This window comes from Dromaius novaehollandiae, chromosome 2 (assembly GCF_036370855.1).
Source record: "Dromaius novaehollandiae isolate bDroNov1 chromosome 2, bDroNov1.hap1, whole genome shotgun sequence".
Taxonomy (NCBI): Eukaryota; Metazoa; Chordata; class Aves; order Casuariiformes; family Dromaiidae; genus Dromaius; species Dromaius novaehollandiae.
In genome coordinates, this window is record NC_088099.1 from 146,788,720 (window position 1) to 146,805,449 (window position 16,730).

General features: G+C 43.2%; 1 protein-coding gene across 1 annotated transcript; it reads left to right on the top strand.

Moving 5' to 3' along the window:
• Positions 1-6,043: 6,043 nt before the first annotated feature.
• On the top strand, positions 6,044-15,624 carry GEM (GTP binding protein overexpressed in skeletal muscle). The gene is made up of 5 exons (XM_026099849.2): positions 6,044-6,209; positions 8,192-8,534; positions 11,692-11,768; positions 12,268-12,472; positions 14,381-15,624. The coding sequence occupies exons 2-5, from the start codon at positions 8,201-8,203 to the stop codon at positions 14,656-14,658; spliced, it is 894 nt and encodes a 297-aa protein (XP_025955634.1). The 5' UTR covers positions 6,044-6,209; positions 8,192-8,200; the 3' UTR covers positions 14,659-15,624.
• The last annotated feature ends 1,106 nt before the right edge of the window (positions 15,625-16,730 follow it).

Consider the following 16,730-nt stretch of genomic DNA (forward strand, 5'->3'; position numbering starts at 1 on the left):
TGATCGAAACTGCCCTAAGGGCAGAGGGATGGGACACCCCGGGCTGTGTTCACTTCTGCAACAAACCCATCCACTGCCATGGCCCTATGGATGCAGTGGGCTTGCACCAGCAGAGCATATAGGTTTCCCATTTGCTGAATGCTGAAAATACGTTTCCAATGATCAGGACACAGAGGAGAAGGACAACTCGGTGTCTGTGCACCGGCACCGGGAGCTGCCGTCTCCCCATGCTGGCAACGGGGATGCCCGGGCTGGGGGCAGGCGCCGGGTGGCTGCCTAAGGGCAGGGTCCCCCCACAGCTTCCCTCCCTTGCTGGCAGCTAATAACGTGTCCAGGCTCAGCGTGCATTAATACCCGGCAGGCCTGCCCCCAGACTGCGTGGCAGGGATTCCTCTAAGCAGATAATGGGCTCAAAACGCCCTGCGTGATGTAAAAGCAGGAGGAATTTGGCAATCTGGTGTTTACGTGGGTTGCAAAGCAAAACTCCTTGTGTCTGCGGAAAGCTGAGCAGCACACGTGTGAAATGAGGCAGTCTCCTCCCGCTGCAGATAGGCTAATCACACAGAGAAATGCAATCAGAAAACAAACCGGGGGGTGCTACTCAGCGAATGTGTTTTTGTGTACGGTGAACAGAAGCAAATGGCATTAAAAGCTGACCGGTAATTACAACAGTTGGAGCAAGCCTCCCTGGAGATTAGGGTAAGATCTACAGGGAAGCAACTGCTGAAACATCACTGTTTCCCTTCAAACACCAACCCCAAGGACCTGCAGGTCAAGCCCCTGGCCATCACACGGAATATTTCTGAAGTAAATTTGCTTTCATAGGCTGATTACTGAGAGCTTTTTTGTATTGTCCAGTGAGATGAAAAAAGTTAACTGAGTCCCCCTGATTCTTGGTAACCATTGCCAATCGCTCTTGGCGGGAGAGTCTTGGGCATCCCAGTGAAGAGGAAGGAACTCCAGCAGGACCAAAAGACTTTCTTTTGAATTTTTCTTCAACAGTTCTGAAGAACAGAGACCCAGATTATGCCATTGACAGTTTCTAGCCTACAGTTTGCTGATACAAAAGTTGTCTATCATTAAAATTACCATCATGACAATACTGTAAAAGCAAGTAGGATTTTTTATGGTAAACCAGGTTTACTGTGGTTGAAAAGGAGACCGTGACTCATCAGCCTGATTCCTCGGAGAACTGTGATGTACTACAAAGATCACAACTACAGTGGTGCTAATTTTCTGAAGGCTTTTTCAGCTCTGATTTCGAAGAACATGTATGGCTAACCCACATCCTACTATTATTAGAATATTAAAATTTTTTCATTTGCATTAATTCCATCTGAAAAACACATTTATTTATGTCATACATGACATAATCCTTTTCCCTGGACAATTATCAGCAGAATTCTTTAATGTCATTCAATGCAAGGGTGGGAAATAGGCAGTTCTTTTTCTAAACAAATCTTATTGGAATAATTCTGTTTTGCCATTTGCTCTTTATCATTATTCTTTTTCCCCACAGCAAATACTTGTTTTGATCTGCTTTTCTTTTCAGTTAGCTAGACTAACAGATAACTTGTATTTTATTATAAGCTGAGTGGCATTGCTTCTGTTGACTGCTCACTTCTCAGTCTTTGCTTAATATTCTGCTGTGTCTGCTTAATGCAAGAGTGGCCAAAAGGTATTTTCCCCTTTCGCTACAGTCATAAGGACTCTGCAGCGGACAGATATGAGTCAGATCTTCCTTTTGGGACATCAGAATCCAGATTATCTGCAAGTAATAGACTAAAGAGGGAATCCCTGGTGAGGTAGCTTATTAAGCACAATCCTATTCCCTGAAAGCTCCAGTGATGGGTTTTACTTTCAATGCTGTCTTATGCACAAGAAGTACAGATCAGTGCTTCTTCCCTACCCCTGTGCTCCATCATCAAAGGATCATGTTCTGCCTTTAGCGATGATTTAAAAAATTGAAATGCTGCTGCAGTGTGGGAAACAGGAAGGTGGTGGAACAAATTCAGTGCCCTTTGCAAGCAATTGCTGGAAACACAGTCTATCAAATCAGCTCTTCCGAGGGGAGCAGGGGCCTTTTTGTTAAACATCTCTCTGTGGTGGTGGAGCACTTTAATATGCTCCTGCTTCTGTTTCCCTTCAGATAAATCAAATTTTTATTATTGCTTAATTTCTGAGTCTCTTTCTCTCCCCTCTCTCCAACTTGATTAAGACCCTCGATAGCTCTCCCCAGGCTCATAACCCTTCATTCACCTAGCTCATTCCTCCTGATTTCAGACTGCTTTGTCCCCCCCTTACCTTTCCTGCTTGGCGTGGAACTTCTTACCCAGTCACTGGCTGTGAAGCAGGAAAGCCAAAGGCAAAGCTGTGGATGCAAGCTGGTGTAAATAAGCTCTAGGTCCCATTGCTATGGGTCTAATTCTCACATATATCTGTGCTCTTTGTTCTGTCATTGCTTACCGAGCTGCCTGTGACCGCTGTGGTGCAGGAACGGGTGGTGACCCTAGAGCAGCTCTGCTAAGGCTTACAGTAACTGGGGTACTCCTGGTGCGTCCTGCACTATCCAACCCAGAGTCACGCTTAGATACCCAAAAACATTTCTTTCCATTGCTGAAGTGTTAGCTGATGTTATTGGTGGGGCTGAGAACTGCCTCCTGGCCAGCCAGCACTGGCAGATATGAGAAGTGGTGAAAAATGTAAAATGCTGCTATGGTATGGAGGAGAGGAAGGTGGTGGAGCCAATTCACTGCCTTTGCAAGCAACTGTTGGGAAGGCAGTTTAGCAGATCGGGTCCTCTGACGGGAGAAATGAACAAATATTTTTCTGCTAAATGTATAGGGAGGGAGTGCAATTTCAGACACTCTTTGTGCAATTTCTATTAAAACAAATTTGAATTTTGTTGTTCCTCCTTTTTTTGATTTTTTTCCTCTTACATTTTCATCCTCCTTCAAGTTGATTCAGGCCCTCTCTAAGCATGATCCTCAAGCTAGGAGGCAATTTGAGGAGCTCCTCTTGCCTTCCTGTACATAAACACAAAATGGTTAGTTTAATATCAGCTAAAAAACACTTCTGTTTTATATCCTATGGAAAATTTCTGCCTAATTGCTCTGGGCATCACCTGCTGTAGTTGCAACTGGCCAGGGAGGGATTGCAGAGCTGCTACTCTGCAATGTTTATTTCATCCTGGCTGCAGGGAGCATTCCTTCAAGACATGATTACTGAGGTACAGAACGGTTATAATGATTAAAAGCAATCGCTCTGAGTTTTAATATTGCTCCAGCTGGCTGCACCGAGCACTCCTGTGCTTTATGACAGCACCTGGCCTTGTGCTTGCCTCCTCTCGAGCCTGTATCTCCGGCAGTTTTAGTTGCAGAACCAAGAGGACAGAGTTACCCAGGGCCGCATGGGCATCCATCAGTCTATTGGATTGTATTTGGAAATTTAAGCCTATAATCAGCCTTATTGAGAAGGGCTCAGTTCATGTGCTTCATTAGTCATCCTGCTGTTATCCCTTGTAAGTGCCAGGCCGCTTAGAAGGCTGCACGTCTCCCCAGCTTTAAAAAAAAGTAAAAAACATTTCTCCACAGTTATAATGATTGAAATTCATGGGTGTGGATGGCATTACCTGAGGAATGACTGATGTCTTCATTATAGGAGAAAAGGAGGCATATTGCAGCTTAGAATGGGCATGGAGAGTTAATCGTCAAGTTGGCAAAACTGGAAATAGGTTCAGAAGAGAAAGCACAAGGGAAAATAAATGTGCAGGTTTCCCAAGTGCAAGCTGAAGAGTGTTACAGCTGGGACAATCCCTATGGATGGTTTTATAGAAGAGATATATTGTGTGACCACCAAAGAACCATGTTTTCTTTGTCTGCCTTGAATTTTATGAAGAATTTATGCAAGATGATGTCTAGCAATTCCTGATCTAAGACTAACCATAACTAAACACAAATGCTTTTCTGGCTTTGGTTTATTTCTACTGTCTGTGCTTTCTACTATGCTATAAGTTAAACTTTTGGGTGAGATGTTAGAGCCTATGGTTCTGCTTAGATCAATCTGGCTATAAATCTCTCCATTCCTGCGGTGGATATGTTTTGCATTTTTACATGTAGTGACAGATTACAGACAAGTTAAAGAGAGCTAAATGGGTCCAAGATGCCAAACATAGTCCTCCAGCCACGGACTCACCTTCAGGATTTCCAGCACATTTCAAAAAAGTGAGCAACTTTGGAAGGGAAGCTGTGTGTGCCGACAGCAGAAGGGCGAGGTGTTCCCCCTAGCAACTGCTGGCCACCCCGTAGAGGTGACACCGAGCTGTCCCTGACAGAGGTTTTGCGGGGTTTTGCCATGCCGTACAGTGAGCATCAGCAGCCATGCCATACACGCCGCGCGGAGGGACATGCTATTTTGTGCTCTTTGAGGTGACCGCATGGCAGCGGAGACTCAGAGCTGTGCTGGGGACTGGTGAGTGGGGAGGTAGGACCTGGGACCAGCTCAGCTACTGCCAGGCAGTAAGTTTTGTCCAAGTACCCCGCTAATAGATCTGAATAATCTTAATATGATGTTAATATGAGCATATACTTTGGGAAAGTAGTATGCTCGTACTTGGGCATGGTCTCTATCGGGCTCTAGCCTCTTTAGGCTTGCGAACAGGCTCAGAAGGTCCCTGAAAATCCCCGTGAAAGACAAGGGAATTCAACAAAGTCAAAGGTGAAATAAAGTGAGCATATTTCAATTGCAGACTTTCCTAAAGGTCCACCTTTTCACAGGAAAACAATTCGGTTTTACAGGTTTTAATCAAAGGATAAAAATGTACAGGTATGTGAAATAAGTGCTAGACGGCAAACACAGTACTAGACGTTCTTTTCTGCATATCGCTGCTCTCTTTAATAAAGATACATGGCTAATTAAAGGCTTACTTGTCTGTAACTGAAAAGAATGGGGTCATGAAAAAAATATTCTTTCCCCTGTTCAGAAATGGATCATGTTGTTCAGACTAAAGTGAAGTATAAAACTTACAGTCACCTGTTGATTTGGGGGGACAATAGAGTAACCAGGAGATTGTAAATAGAAAGGAAAATTTTTGGAGCTTGTTTTTGAGCTCCTTATAGTTAATCCAGAATTTAGATAATTGAGAGTTGACTATAGAGTTACCACATACTTTTATATAACTTGTGGTATCCCTACCAAGTAGTTCTGTGGACATTTATCATTTTTTATCTGTTAATTGAGAAGTATTTTCTGTATGTTGTTAGTAGTATCACCCAGTGGCATTACAGTTTTTTTATTATTAATTTATTATATTAATTTATTATTAAAATTTAAGGGACAGGCCCTTGTTTTGCACCATGTACACTATATATTCATCTTTCCTAATAAACTGTGGACTGCATAAGCACGCTGCTGCTCTGACTTTGTGCTTGTTAATGCCACTGAAAAGCTGGAGTAACACAGAATTTGTGTCCAGCTGTTTTTTAAGCCATTGCTAGTAAAGGGTTACAGCAGTGAGAGCTGATTAGGCGACTCCAAAACTGCATGCAGTGACTTAGAGGCTAAGAAAAACAGGAAAAATAGGATCTTATGTATTAGAACTTCTTTTTTAGAAAAACAGAATAATCATCCTACTTTTAAGATATCTTCAAAGTAACATTGCATTATTTTATTCCAAAGAAACATTTTGTCCAGCAGATAGTCCATTGCATTTTGCAGACAGAGAACATAACACGTTTGCAGCATTTTATGCATTAATAAAACTTATGTCATTTTTTAAACATCATCAATTTTAATAGCACTTAACTGAAAAACTGAGTGATGATTAAATAGCACGTATTATTTTGTTTTTTTCCACTCTCCTGTTTTCATCATGTAAGAACCAAATGTGTTTATTTTACTGGCAATATTAGGAGAATCATATGATTTCAAGGAAGGCTTTTGAGACTGTTTGCAAGTTTTTGCTCTTCTGCATGTCCGCTTCCTCCCAGCTGGGGGCTGGCTGTTGTATGGAAAGGCCAAACACGTCACGGAAAAGCCCTGTGCCTGATCAGATGGGCTTAATATAAACCAGGTTTGCTGAGCGCGAGCTAAAGAGGCAGCCCATAAGCAGAAGAGGATTTACTTGGGCAGACCAGTCAGTGTATCACAGTGCGCTGAGAGAGGAGGGCAGGCAGAGCGAAGGACCTGACTGCGGGGAGAGCCCGTCAAAAGTAAGGCAGTGTTGGCTGAAATGCAGTGGTCCACATGCAGGACTTTACTATAGATAGGCTATAGCCCCAAACAGCTAAATGCAGTTTGTGGTATGAAAAATAATTTGAACTGGGAATGCCACATGCAATAGAGGGTTGTAAGACTTTGTCTCATTTGGATTTGTTTAGTGAAGGATGATAATTTGTTAAGGAAAAAAATTATACAATGTTTATGATTGGGGCTATTTATTGATTGACTGTTGGTTGAAGACAGTCATTTAGACTCTTTATTATTTGACTGAATTAGAGCTGGCTTTTCTCATGCATCTTTTCAGGGAGGAAACTACAAGAAAAAGTGGATTTTAAAATTTAAGTGGTAAAAATTTTGTTCTGCTTGTGAAGCAGTCTTTGCTTTGTGCTTTGTTTTAGTTAGATATATTTTTTCCTGGCAAAGTTACTGTGACTAGGACTATGCATATGATCTAATTTTGCCACAAGGTACTGTGCATCACAGAGAAAATATTGCATAAGTTGGAATAAGTTTACTTAGTGTTCTCTTTCTGCATGTTTGTTCTGTGACCTGCTGTACATTTATTCTAAGAAGTTTTCAGAAAGTTCTACATGAATAGGAAAAACGATTTGTACATGTCGTTTTGATGTGTTGCTGCACTTATTTTCATTCACTCCTTCTTATTCAAAATATTCAAAATTTTTTATTGAAAGTGGTCTGATGCATTGTGCAGACAGATATGCTATTTATTAGTATGGAGAAGAGAGCTAAGAAACATCAGACATATGCCAAAGCGTAAAATGTCTAAATAACTGTCACTTTGGGAACTGGAATGCATTAAAGTAACTTTCCTAAAAATGGTAGCTGTTGGCCTGTGAGAATGACATCACTACACTCTGCCTCCAACCAAGGCAAAATAGGGTTTGCAAAGTAAAATGTAATTGAGAGCCCTGCACAGGTAAGGTGAGCTAACTAGCTAGGTAAGGCGAGCAAGCATGCTTAGATAATGTGAGCTAGCTGATTTCGTGGTAAATTAAGTTGTTGATGTGATATCTGTAACTTTATGAGCTTTTTCTCCCTGTGACATCTTCTTTAGAGATCTGAATCAGTACCTCCTCAGAAAAGCCATAGGACTTGATTGCGTGCTCACTTCTACCAGCCAAAATGCCACTCTGTGCAGTAGTCAGTTTTTGTTTACCCTGCTATAGATGAGATCAAAATCCATCCAAAATACGTTATAGCAAGACCTGCTTGCATCGTTCTTTTCTAGTACGAGGGCTGCCTAGTGTGGGATGCCTATTGCTTCCCCAAAAGATTTGACTCTTAACTGAGACAATGGGAGTGATGTTGTAAGAAAAATGGGATTTATTTTGTGATTGTTTTTTGTGTGTGGCTGACATTGCTGGAGGGACCAGCCTGCCTGTGCCAGGAGTGAGCAGGGAATGGGGCACAGCCGTGGGGTGTGCCCGTGCCCACCCTGTACACCCAGCTGCTTTGGGAATCGGAGGCCACTGGGGCTGGTCCCTCTGTTTGCCCCCCGTTGCACACCAAGGGTAGGGACCGGCTCCTATAGGTGCTGCCTATACCACCGGGTGTCTCGGTGGGGGTGCAGCAGTATGCACGCTCCCAGGCACGACAGCGCTGGTGAACGTTGCCCCTTCCTTCTCCTCCTGGGACACAGCGATGCTGCGCTGTCTCCAGGGCTGCACTGCACCTAGTACGGCAGGGAGCCTGCAAAGGCTAAACAAAGCTAGGATTTAGCATGGGAAGTACTATCTTCCCTAGGACAAAAGCCGAGGCTCCAACTCACTAACTAGAATATTTCTTTGTGTACCAGCAGCAACAAAGAAGTGCAGAAAGTCTCATTTTTCTTTTGTTGTATACTAGGTCCCTATAGAAGAGCAGGACATGCTGCACTGAAGTTAAGAAGAGGGTGTTAACACGTTACTAAATGCTTGTGGGTGACATTTGTGATTTCTATGTTTCTCACTAGGGGTAAAAAATGACCCTCAACAACGTTACCATGCGTCGCACCAACAACAGTGGCCTGCAGCAGCAGCAGCAGCGATGGAGCATCCCTGCCGATGGAAAGCATCTGCTGGTCCAGAAGGACTCCAACGAATACAACGCGCAGAAGCGATACACCATCAATCCTGACGATTACTACAGAAGAAGCTGGTCCTCAGAGTCATCCGACTCCGTCATCTCCTCCGAGTCCGGCAGCAATTGCTACCGGGTGGTGCTGATCGGGGAGCTTGGCGTGGGCAAGTCGTCGCTGGCCAACATCTTTGCAGGGGTACATGACAGCATCGACAGCGACTGTGAGGTGCTGGGAGGTAGGTCATGATGGCCTGGGGTGCTTGGGTGAGCAGCCCTCTCAGTAGTAACTGGCATTAAGGCACAGAAGATTAGCAAAGCTGTTTCATCTGAAACTGAGGTAACCAACACTTAGGTCTGATCATCAAAATTGATTCCAACACATCTATCTCTCTGAAGAAAACAAGCAAACGAAATAGGATACAAGCACTAAGGTCCTCACTGAAGAGGAGCTAAAGCCTCTGAAAGAGAACAATATAGATTCTCATGCTATTTCATTTTAAAATACCTGTTGGAAGCTGCTATGTTCCTGCCTGTGCCTGTGTTACAGGGGAGGCTAGTTCAGCTCTCACACAGGTCCCAGATATGTGTCGCCACTGGCTCCACAGGGTTAATTCCTACTTTCTGTGGAGGAGAGAAGAAAAAATAAAACCTGAACGGTGACTTGTTTTACTAGAATGTAATTCCTAAAAATAATATATAACGAAAAATACTCCTCCGGCAGCCCAGTCCTTTGATCACCTCCAAAATATTTGCCGTTAGAAGTCATGTGTAAATATATTGCCTCAGTATAGGCTGTTTGGAGTTTGAGTATAATATGTCTCCTCCTCATTTCATGTTACTTGCGCAGCATGGCTTCCCCCAAGGGAAACACAGATAAAGACACTTCAGCAGCGTAAGGAAATTCTTATTGCCAGACTGTGGGAAAAGGCATAAGCAGTAGGGTTTTCTCTGACACTTACCTCTTGCTATTCTCCTGCATTTTTGGTTAGGGTTGTGAAATTTTGTTTGCAATTTGAAATTTTCAATGCAGGAGGTGAAGCTGTGCACCAACCTGTGAGGCATATGAGATATTGCTGTGAAGGGTTGTGCTGTGACAGAAATCTCTTGTGGCTCTAGGGACACATGCTGTCACCTTTGGAGGACATGCATTGGAGGCTCATTTTGCTAGTTGATACACACAATTTTCCTTTTCCCCAGCATAACGCTTCTGCCTCCTGCCTGTTCCCCTTGTAGGACGGCACCAGTGCTGGCACGCAGAGTTTGGGGGCTTCTGCTCCAGCCGTCAGTGGAGCACAAGCAGGGAAGCTTTTTGTGTCTATGCCTCTCCAGTTACGAGAGGTATAACCCCGGGTTTAACAGAACCCAGGATTAGGAAGGTAGAACCCACATTTTCTTTGCAAGTTTTCACAAACCAAGGGCAGAAATCTTGGTGCCTTTGGGGAATTTGAAGTTGCTGCAGTGCAGTGACTCTAAGCCGGTTATTCAGGCATGCTCTGCCTTCAGCTTCTACTGACTTTTCCCGTAATCCCACCAGCTGCCCTTCAATCCGGAATACGTCTGATAAAAAGTTTCCTGGTGCTACACCAGTGAACTAGGTTAGACCCCTTGGGCAATCAGTCAGAAGATGCAGCCAATTTGCTTTACACACCATTGTCAGCTGGTTTCCTTCTCCTCCATAAGAAGCTGTGTGGTTTCTTTTTTGATTTGCACTCTTAGCAATACTGCTTGGAGCATAGTCATGTCATATCTTCATGGCCAGGTCTGCTGAGGTATCAGAAAACTTGCTGTTGTAATATTTCTCAGCATTGTCAGCTTTGAAATAAGCATGAGATGAACTAATTGCTCACTTTCACTGTGTTTTATACCCTATGGAAGTTCCTTAGGATTGATCAGGGTACAAATGAGTGCTGAATATGCCCGTTTTGGGCATAGCATTTTCCAGAGGTGTGCTTGGATGTTTGCAGCCTCCCCAAGTATAACAGAGACTAGAGAAGTAGTCCTCTAAATGCTGTCCTGTAGGGCATATGGCGCTCGTTCCTATGCAGCTGCTCGGTCAGTTGAAGAAACTGTTCTCCAAACTCTAGCTTGCAAACTGGAAATCTTATTGCAAGAGGTGACAGTTTCACAATAGCCAGTTCACAGAGCAAATATAGCTGCTGTTATGGACTGCTTTTGCTACTGACTATAGGAATCATCTAACTCATAAACACAAATGCCATGCCATTGGGCCTACAAGGGGAACTCCTCCTCTTGATTAGCTTTGTCTTTTTAATATCTCCATTTTAAGTTGTGCCAGCCCTGTACTCTTGTTTACAAAGTTTCTCAATATGCAGCAGCTGATTTTATTTTAAATCTTAAATATTCTTGGCTCATGCTTTTTCATGGATGCAGACTCCTGGCTTCTAAGAAAGATAGTGATTACAGTTTGGGGGAAAGCTAACTCCGGCAAAGCCCAGCAGACATTTTATGAGGCAAGAGCTAAGACACAGCCCTATCTGCACACATGGCTGGGGCAGCTCCTTCAACAGTGCACTGAAAGAAGTTGCACGCCCAAAACCTGGCATTTTTCCCTGATGAGCAGCCCGAGACTAGAGACGGGCCTAAACCCCATAGTACTCCTCCAAATGTCCCCAGATTTGGGGGAAAGAAGGGAGATTTAGAGCTTGAAACAGGAGCTACACTGAGATTTCACATCAAGGATTGATCTTCACTGTTGGTGGGAACAAATCCCCCAGGTCTAAGCAGCATCTAGTCACATGGAGTTTATAATCTAAATACGAATTTTTGCAGCCTCAGTACAAAATAATTGAACTTTTGCAGTTTGTTGACTCCTTTGCTTTTTCACATCAAAGGTAATGTCAGAAACTGTGAGATGGGACACAAATCTCAGCGTCTCTAAAACTCAGCAGCCCTTGTCTGGCAAAGCCCTGTCCTCATTGCTGGGTAGGCTGTTAGCTGTATTGCTCTCAGCAGCAGTGACTGCTCACTCGTGAACTGTCCCTGCTAAAGCGAAAGCAAATATTTTCCATTACTCAGCCTCGCTGGACTCTGCTGCTCCCATGGGGCAAATGTTCAGCCTTTGGTTATTTCTTCCACGGGTTCTATTTTCTCTCTCCCACATAAGATAAAGAGAATATCAGCCAAAATAATGAACATTTTGTTTCATGATCTTTTGGTCTCGTTCATATATCATGGAAAGTAAGACAACCAGCAACAAACAGAGGGCAGGTTCAGTGCTGACAGAAATGAGGAAAGAACTGAATGTGAGCCAGCATAAAATCTGGCTCACTAGCTTGAACCATGAACAGATTATATGTATTCAGCTATTTGTTTTTTGTAATGTACATGATGCCGCAAAATAATATATAATAACATTTCTGATTTTCCTTCCAGAAGACACATATGAAAGAACCCTGATGGTGGATGGTGAAAGTGCAACCATTATACTGCTCGACATGTGGGATAATAAGGTACTTTTATTTGTTCTGGTCAAATGCTAAAAGAAAAGTGCTTATGCAAGTGTGCTAACATCAAAAATAGGTATCTTTGGGGAAAGAAAGCAGCTGCTTTGCATACTTCAAAATCAGGGAAAATATTGGATTAGTCAACCTCAGCCCCCAACCAAACCAAGCATGCCTAAGGGCTCTGCAGTGTGAGCTTGAGAAGAGCAAGGAAATTTATTTGCCGCCTTTACTTTTTTAATGATAAAACAAAACATGCAAGCCATGTTCCAGAACCACATTCATTCCAGTCTAAAGCCAACACAATGAATTCTTTGGGGCAACTTTTGGCCTCCTTTGTGGTGATGTATTCATATCATCACCACATTGGAATTGCTTTTAGTATAGCTATGATTCAAACCACACTCAGTGTAGTTACACCAAGAGTGAGTTTGGATTCTGTAGTGTTATATTTTCTAAGGAAAATCCTTTCTGTGCTTAACGATGGCTGACCCTTTCATTTGAACAGCGCGAAGGAGAATGGATTCGAGACCATTGCATGCAAGTGGGAGATGCATACTTGATTGTCTACTCCATCACAGACCGAGCAAGCTTTGAGAAGGCCTCTGAACTCAGAATACAGCTCCGCAGGGCACGCCAGAAAGAAGATATCCCCATTATTTTGGTTGGCAACAAAAGTGACCTTGTCAGGTGCCGTGAAGTTTCAGTGGCAGGTAAGGAAAACAATGAGGACGAAAACTAGGTAGGCTTTAAGAGTCATGTAAAGCCTTTGAACAAACCCCCGAGCTCTGGCTGAGGGAGTACACTGTGATCAGGACTGGGCAATAGAAGAGCAATAAAAGAGCAGAGGACTGGGACAGTGGACAGAAGATTGGAAAGGACCTGCCCGGTCCCTAAGCCACCCCTGGTGGTGCAATTACCATGTGAGAGAATCCCTTTCCTAAATTTGAGTTCCATCATAAAAGCAGCTTGAACTTCTTCCCCTGCGCCTCCTCATGGAAGATCACTGCTGCATGCAACTGCTCTGGAGGCTGGAAACCCTTTGAATTTCTGATACATATTTATGCACAATCAGTTTAGGGCCCTTTATTCTGCTGCCAAAGATAATCTCTTAGTTTAACTAGTTCTCTTTCCTCTCTGGCATTTAACTTCCTGATGAATTTACATTCCCTCCCACTCTTTATTTTACTATTCTAACAGCTCCCAGCTCTTTGAAATGGAAAGTGGTACAAACATCCTCCCACCGGTGTCAGGGACATTAAGTCCCTTTGGCTCAGTCTGGTGCTACATAGCCCTGCTCACGTAGGACTGGAAGCAGCCTACCTGCATTAAACTAGCCCCTAAACCCTGACTGTCAGCCAAACAAGGCAGGGTGGGACAGAGCCTGGTTAACGCCTGGGTCAGTCGGCACCTGCAGGTTAGATAAGGCCATAGCCTCTGCTCTGCTCTAGTTTGTCTTGCTTGAAACAGGACACGCGGGGACTGGGCAGCCTTTCAGGAGAGCTCTCCCTGGTGCCTTGCTTTGGGGTGCTAAAACAGCCCTCTCTCTGCTGCCTACAAATGAATGAACAGCCCACGTTGCTCTCCCAAACCTCTGGGAGTCCCGATCGCACAGGCAGGAACAGAGGGACTGCTGGGAAAGCTGCTGCTCCCTGTGAGGGTCTGCAGTTGGTAAAATCTCTCCTTGAGCCTTCCTTGAGGCTTAGGTGACGTCATACAACACACAGCAAGGCATTAAATTATCTTATCTGAGCCAGAACCCATCAGAAACATGGCCCGGCATTTTCTCCTTCCTGCAGCTGTTCTCCTCTTCCGTTTCCTGACCGATCTAGACGTTTTTCCCCTGGGGATGTGCATAGCTCCTCTGGCCTCTGTCACAGTTGCCCAAAATGAAGAGTTTGAACTGAGGCAGCTTAGTAGTAGTCCAGAAATTCCTATTTTCCTCTGATTTCTCTATGGCCTAGCTGAAAAATGTAGTTTCTTTTACGAGACAGCAGATACATTCATGTTATTGTCATCCAGAAGACTGTTGAGTTTATGTTCAAATAATTAAGGATAAGAGCAAAGATTTCATATTGACCCCTGAAGTTATGGGCATAGTTCTGCATTTACGTAGGGATTTTGCATGTGTCTGTTCACACCAAAATTGTTACTGTCCAAAGACTCTTTTTTATATGTATGACCTGTAGAGGAGGATTGGGCCTTGCCTGCTATGGTAAAAAGAGCTGTGCATGCTTATGGAGGGCACTGTCATCACCTTGTAGTATGACTTGAGGGAGTGTGCAGGTGAGAAGATGACTAGGTGGTTTTGAGTCACTGTCGACCTCTCGGCCACCGATGTCTCAGTGCGAGTCAGCCTCAGCTCCCCACACAGCTGGCAGCGAAAACTGGGCTTTTCCAGGAGATTCACTCCCCCTCGCTGTGCGGGGAGTCTGACACAGGCCAGATGAATCATGGGCTAGAAGGCGGCCTAAGGTGATTAAAGACTTATCCATGCCTATATTAGGCTAGAGGAATTCCCCTGCTGGAGCTGGCTCCCTGCACAGGGCAGCCCGCAGCGAGTTTGCTCCCCCTGCCTCGCTCATGCCACCTCCTGACGTGTCCGCCTTGCAATCTTGCAGAGGGCCGAGCATGCGCCGTCGTCTTTGACTGCAAATTCATCGAGACCTCGGCAGCCGTGCAGCACAACGTGAAAGAGCTGTTTGAAGGCATCGTGCGACAAGTTCGACTCCGGAGGGACAGCAAGGAGAAGAATGAGAAGCGGCTGGCTTACCAGAAACGAAGGGAGAGCATCCCCAAGAAAGCCAGGCGGTTCTGGGGCAAAATAGTTGCCAAGAACAACAAGAATATGGCCTTCAAACTCAAGTCCAAATCTTGCCATGATCTATCAGTACTTTAAGAACGCTGGACTCTGCCAGAGTTTGTGGCATTACGTGGACATTATCTATGTTGTGGGAAATAATCAATCTATATTAGATTGGGCTATAAAAATGACTTAGATTCACAGTTATGATTGTGATGAAATGTGCTGGCATAGGAACAGCACAGTGCATGGAAGTATCTCTCTTTCTCTTTTGTTGGTAGTTTTAAAAGAAAAGTATAGACCAGAATGACCCAAAGTTATGCTGGGAAGTGTTCTGGAAAGTACCTTTTTTTTTTTTTTTTTCTTCTCCTGTCACCTTTGGATAATAGCATAAGAATCTCAAACCATCATGACTTGGGAAGTGAATACTACACTCTTTCTCATTATATTATGTTTTGGAAAACTGTGTAAAGAAGTGAGGAACTGACTGGGGATTGGTTCTTTGCCAGTTGGCTGGTCAGGCTTAAGCACCCACACCTGAAAACTCTGCATTTTTGTAAAATAGCCACCAAGACACTCTTTTTTTATTATTTTTTTTTTATTTTAAGGATTGGTTTCCATGAGTTTACACATCTTATACTTTGAATATATTTAAAGGAAAAATCCTATAATCGAACAAATTTTCCTCTCATATTTTCATACTATGGGGACTGTTTAAAAATCAGAGTAAAAAATAAAATCAAAGTGCAAACTGTATCAAAGTGCATCAAGTGCAAGATGCCAAACCTTTAAAAATCACCTGAGCTTTTATAAGAAACCACATGGACTTCTTGTATCCAGCCTTGGCCTTTGTCTATGCCAGAGCTATGCTGTATTTATTGTTGTGCATAATAACAAGCATTTTAATGTTGAGGGGAAATGTATTTATTACCAAGTTTCTTAAAAGAATAATGTTAATTTTATTACTGTTTTCTATCTAATATCTTTTTTCAGATTATGCAAGTTTTTACTTACATGCCTTGTAATAAAATAAATAAAATATATGACTGCCTTTGAGCCTCAGCAGGAAATCCCTAAGAATTTTTTTAAGTTGAGACAATATTTTGAGTGCTTGGGAAGATTGCTACATGACAAGTGCAGTGAGGATTCCTTACACGCATCTCTAAACACAGATTACTTAGCAACCTAGAATCACAAAGCAAGAATCACCAGCATTCTCAGTGTTATTAATGCACAGTATCCCCTGTGAGCAAATGGGGTTGTGATGACAGAGATAAAAACAATTCATTCTTAAATAAGGTATTTGGCCCTAAGCCTGAAAACACTTTAGAAATGAAGATAATTATCCTTACCTCCATTTTAGAGACAAGACATTGTTCTGCGTTCAAGGACAGAAAGCATTTAATTGACATGGCCTCTAGGCAGGCTGTGCTCTAATCCTCAATTAGTGTTGGAAATTATTTTACTAGCATGATCTTCATTCTAGACTACACTGGCTTTTGTGAGTGCACCTCCAAGTTCAAGGCAGATGTTCAGTTATACCATTTTGCCAACAGATAGCTCAGAAAAGCTAAATGGCCAGCCTGATACCTCATCCTCCTTGCTGATGAACGCAAAAACATGAGGCACTATAAAATGAGAATTGGGTTCCACCTCTTGGGCTGTGTGACGTTTATCCACCAGATGCTCTGGAAAGGCGTGAACTTGCTGAGTGTCTGCTGAAAACTGCCTTTGCTAAGCAGATGAAAAAGGGGTAGCTGTTCTCTAGGGGTAAAATATCATATTGCAGTATTCAAGTCTCTCTAGAAGGGAATTCCTGATCTAGAATAAGCTGTTGGCAAGAACAGAATGTGATATTTTGAACAGCACAAAGACGAGATTCCTGTTGTTATCAGCCTATGCATGTGAAGGATTTTAAAGGGATGTATTTTAGCTGTCAGCATGCAACATAAGGTCAATCCAGAGGAGTCTACAGAGCAATACGTACTCCAACACCTGATGTCAGAACTTTTTAACTAACATTTCCTCTTTCAAAGAGAGAGAAAATAGCAAAAATTAAATAGATACTAATTTTCAAATACTTATAGTATAGTTGAGTGCAGGCAGGAAGATTCCGTAGCTTGTTCTGTATTTGTCAACCTATGGGCCCTACAAGTCTAAACCAAGCA

What these genes read in the sequence shown, in the direction of transcription:
- GEM (XM_026099849.2), top strand. Translation starts at nt 8,201, where the DNA reads ATGACCCTCAACAACGTTACCATGCGTCGCACCAACAACAGTGGCCTG. An exon ending in CGACTGTGAGGTGCTGGGAG is followed by an intron (nt 8,535 to 11,691) that starts GTAGGTCATGAT and finishes TTTTCCTTCCAG; the next exon opens with AAGACACATATGAAAGAACC. An exon ending in CCGTGAAGTTTCAGTGGCAG is followed by an intron (nt 12,473 to 14,380) that starts GTAAGGAAAACA and finishes GCAATCTTGCAG; the next exon opens with AGGGCCGAGCATGCGCCGTC.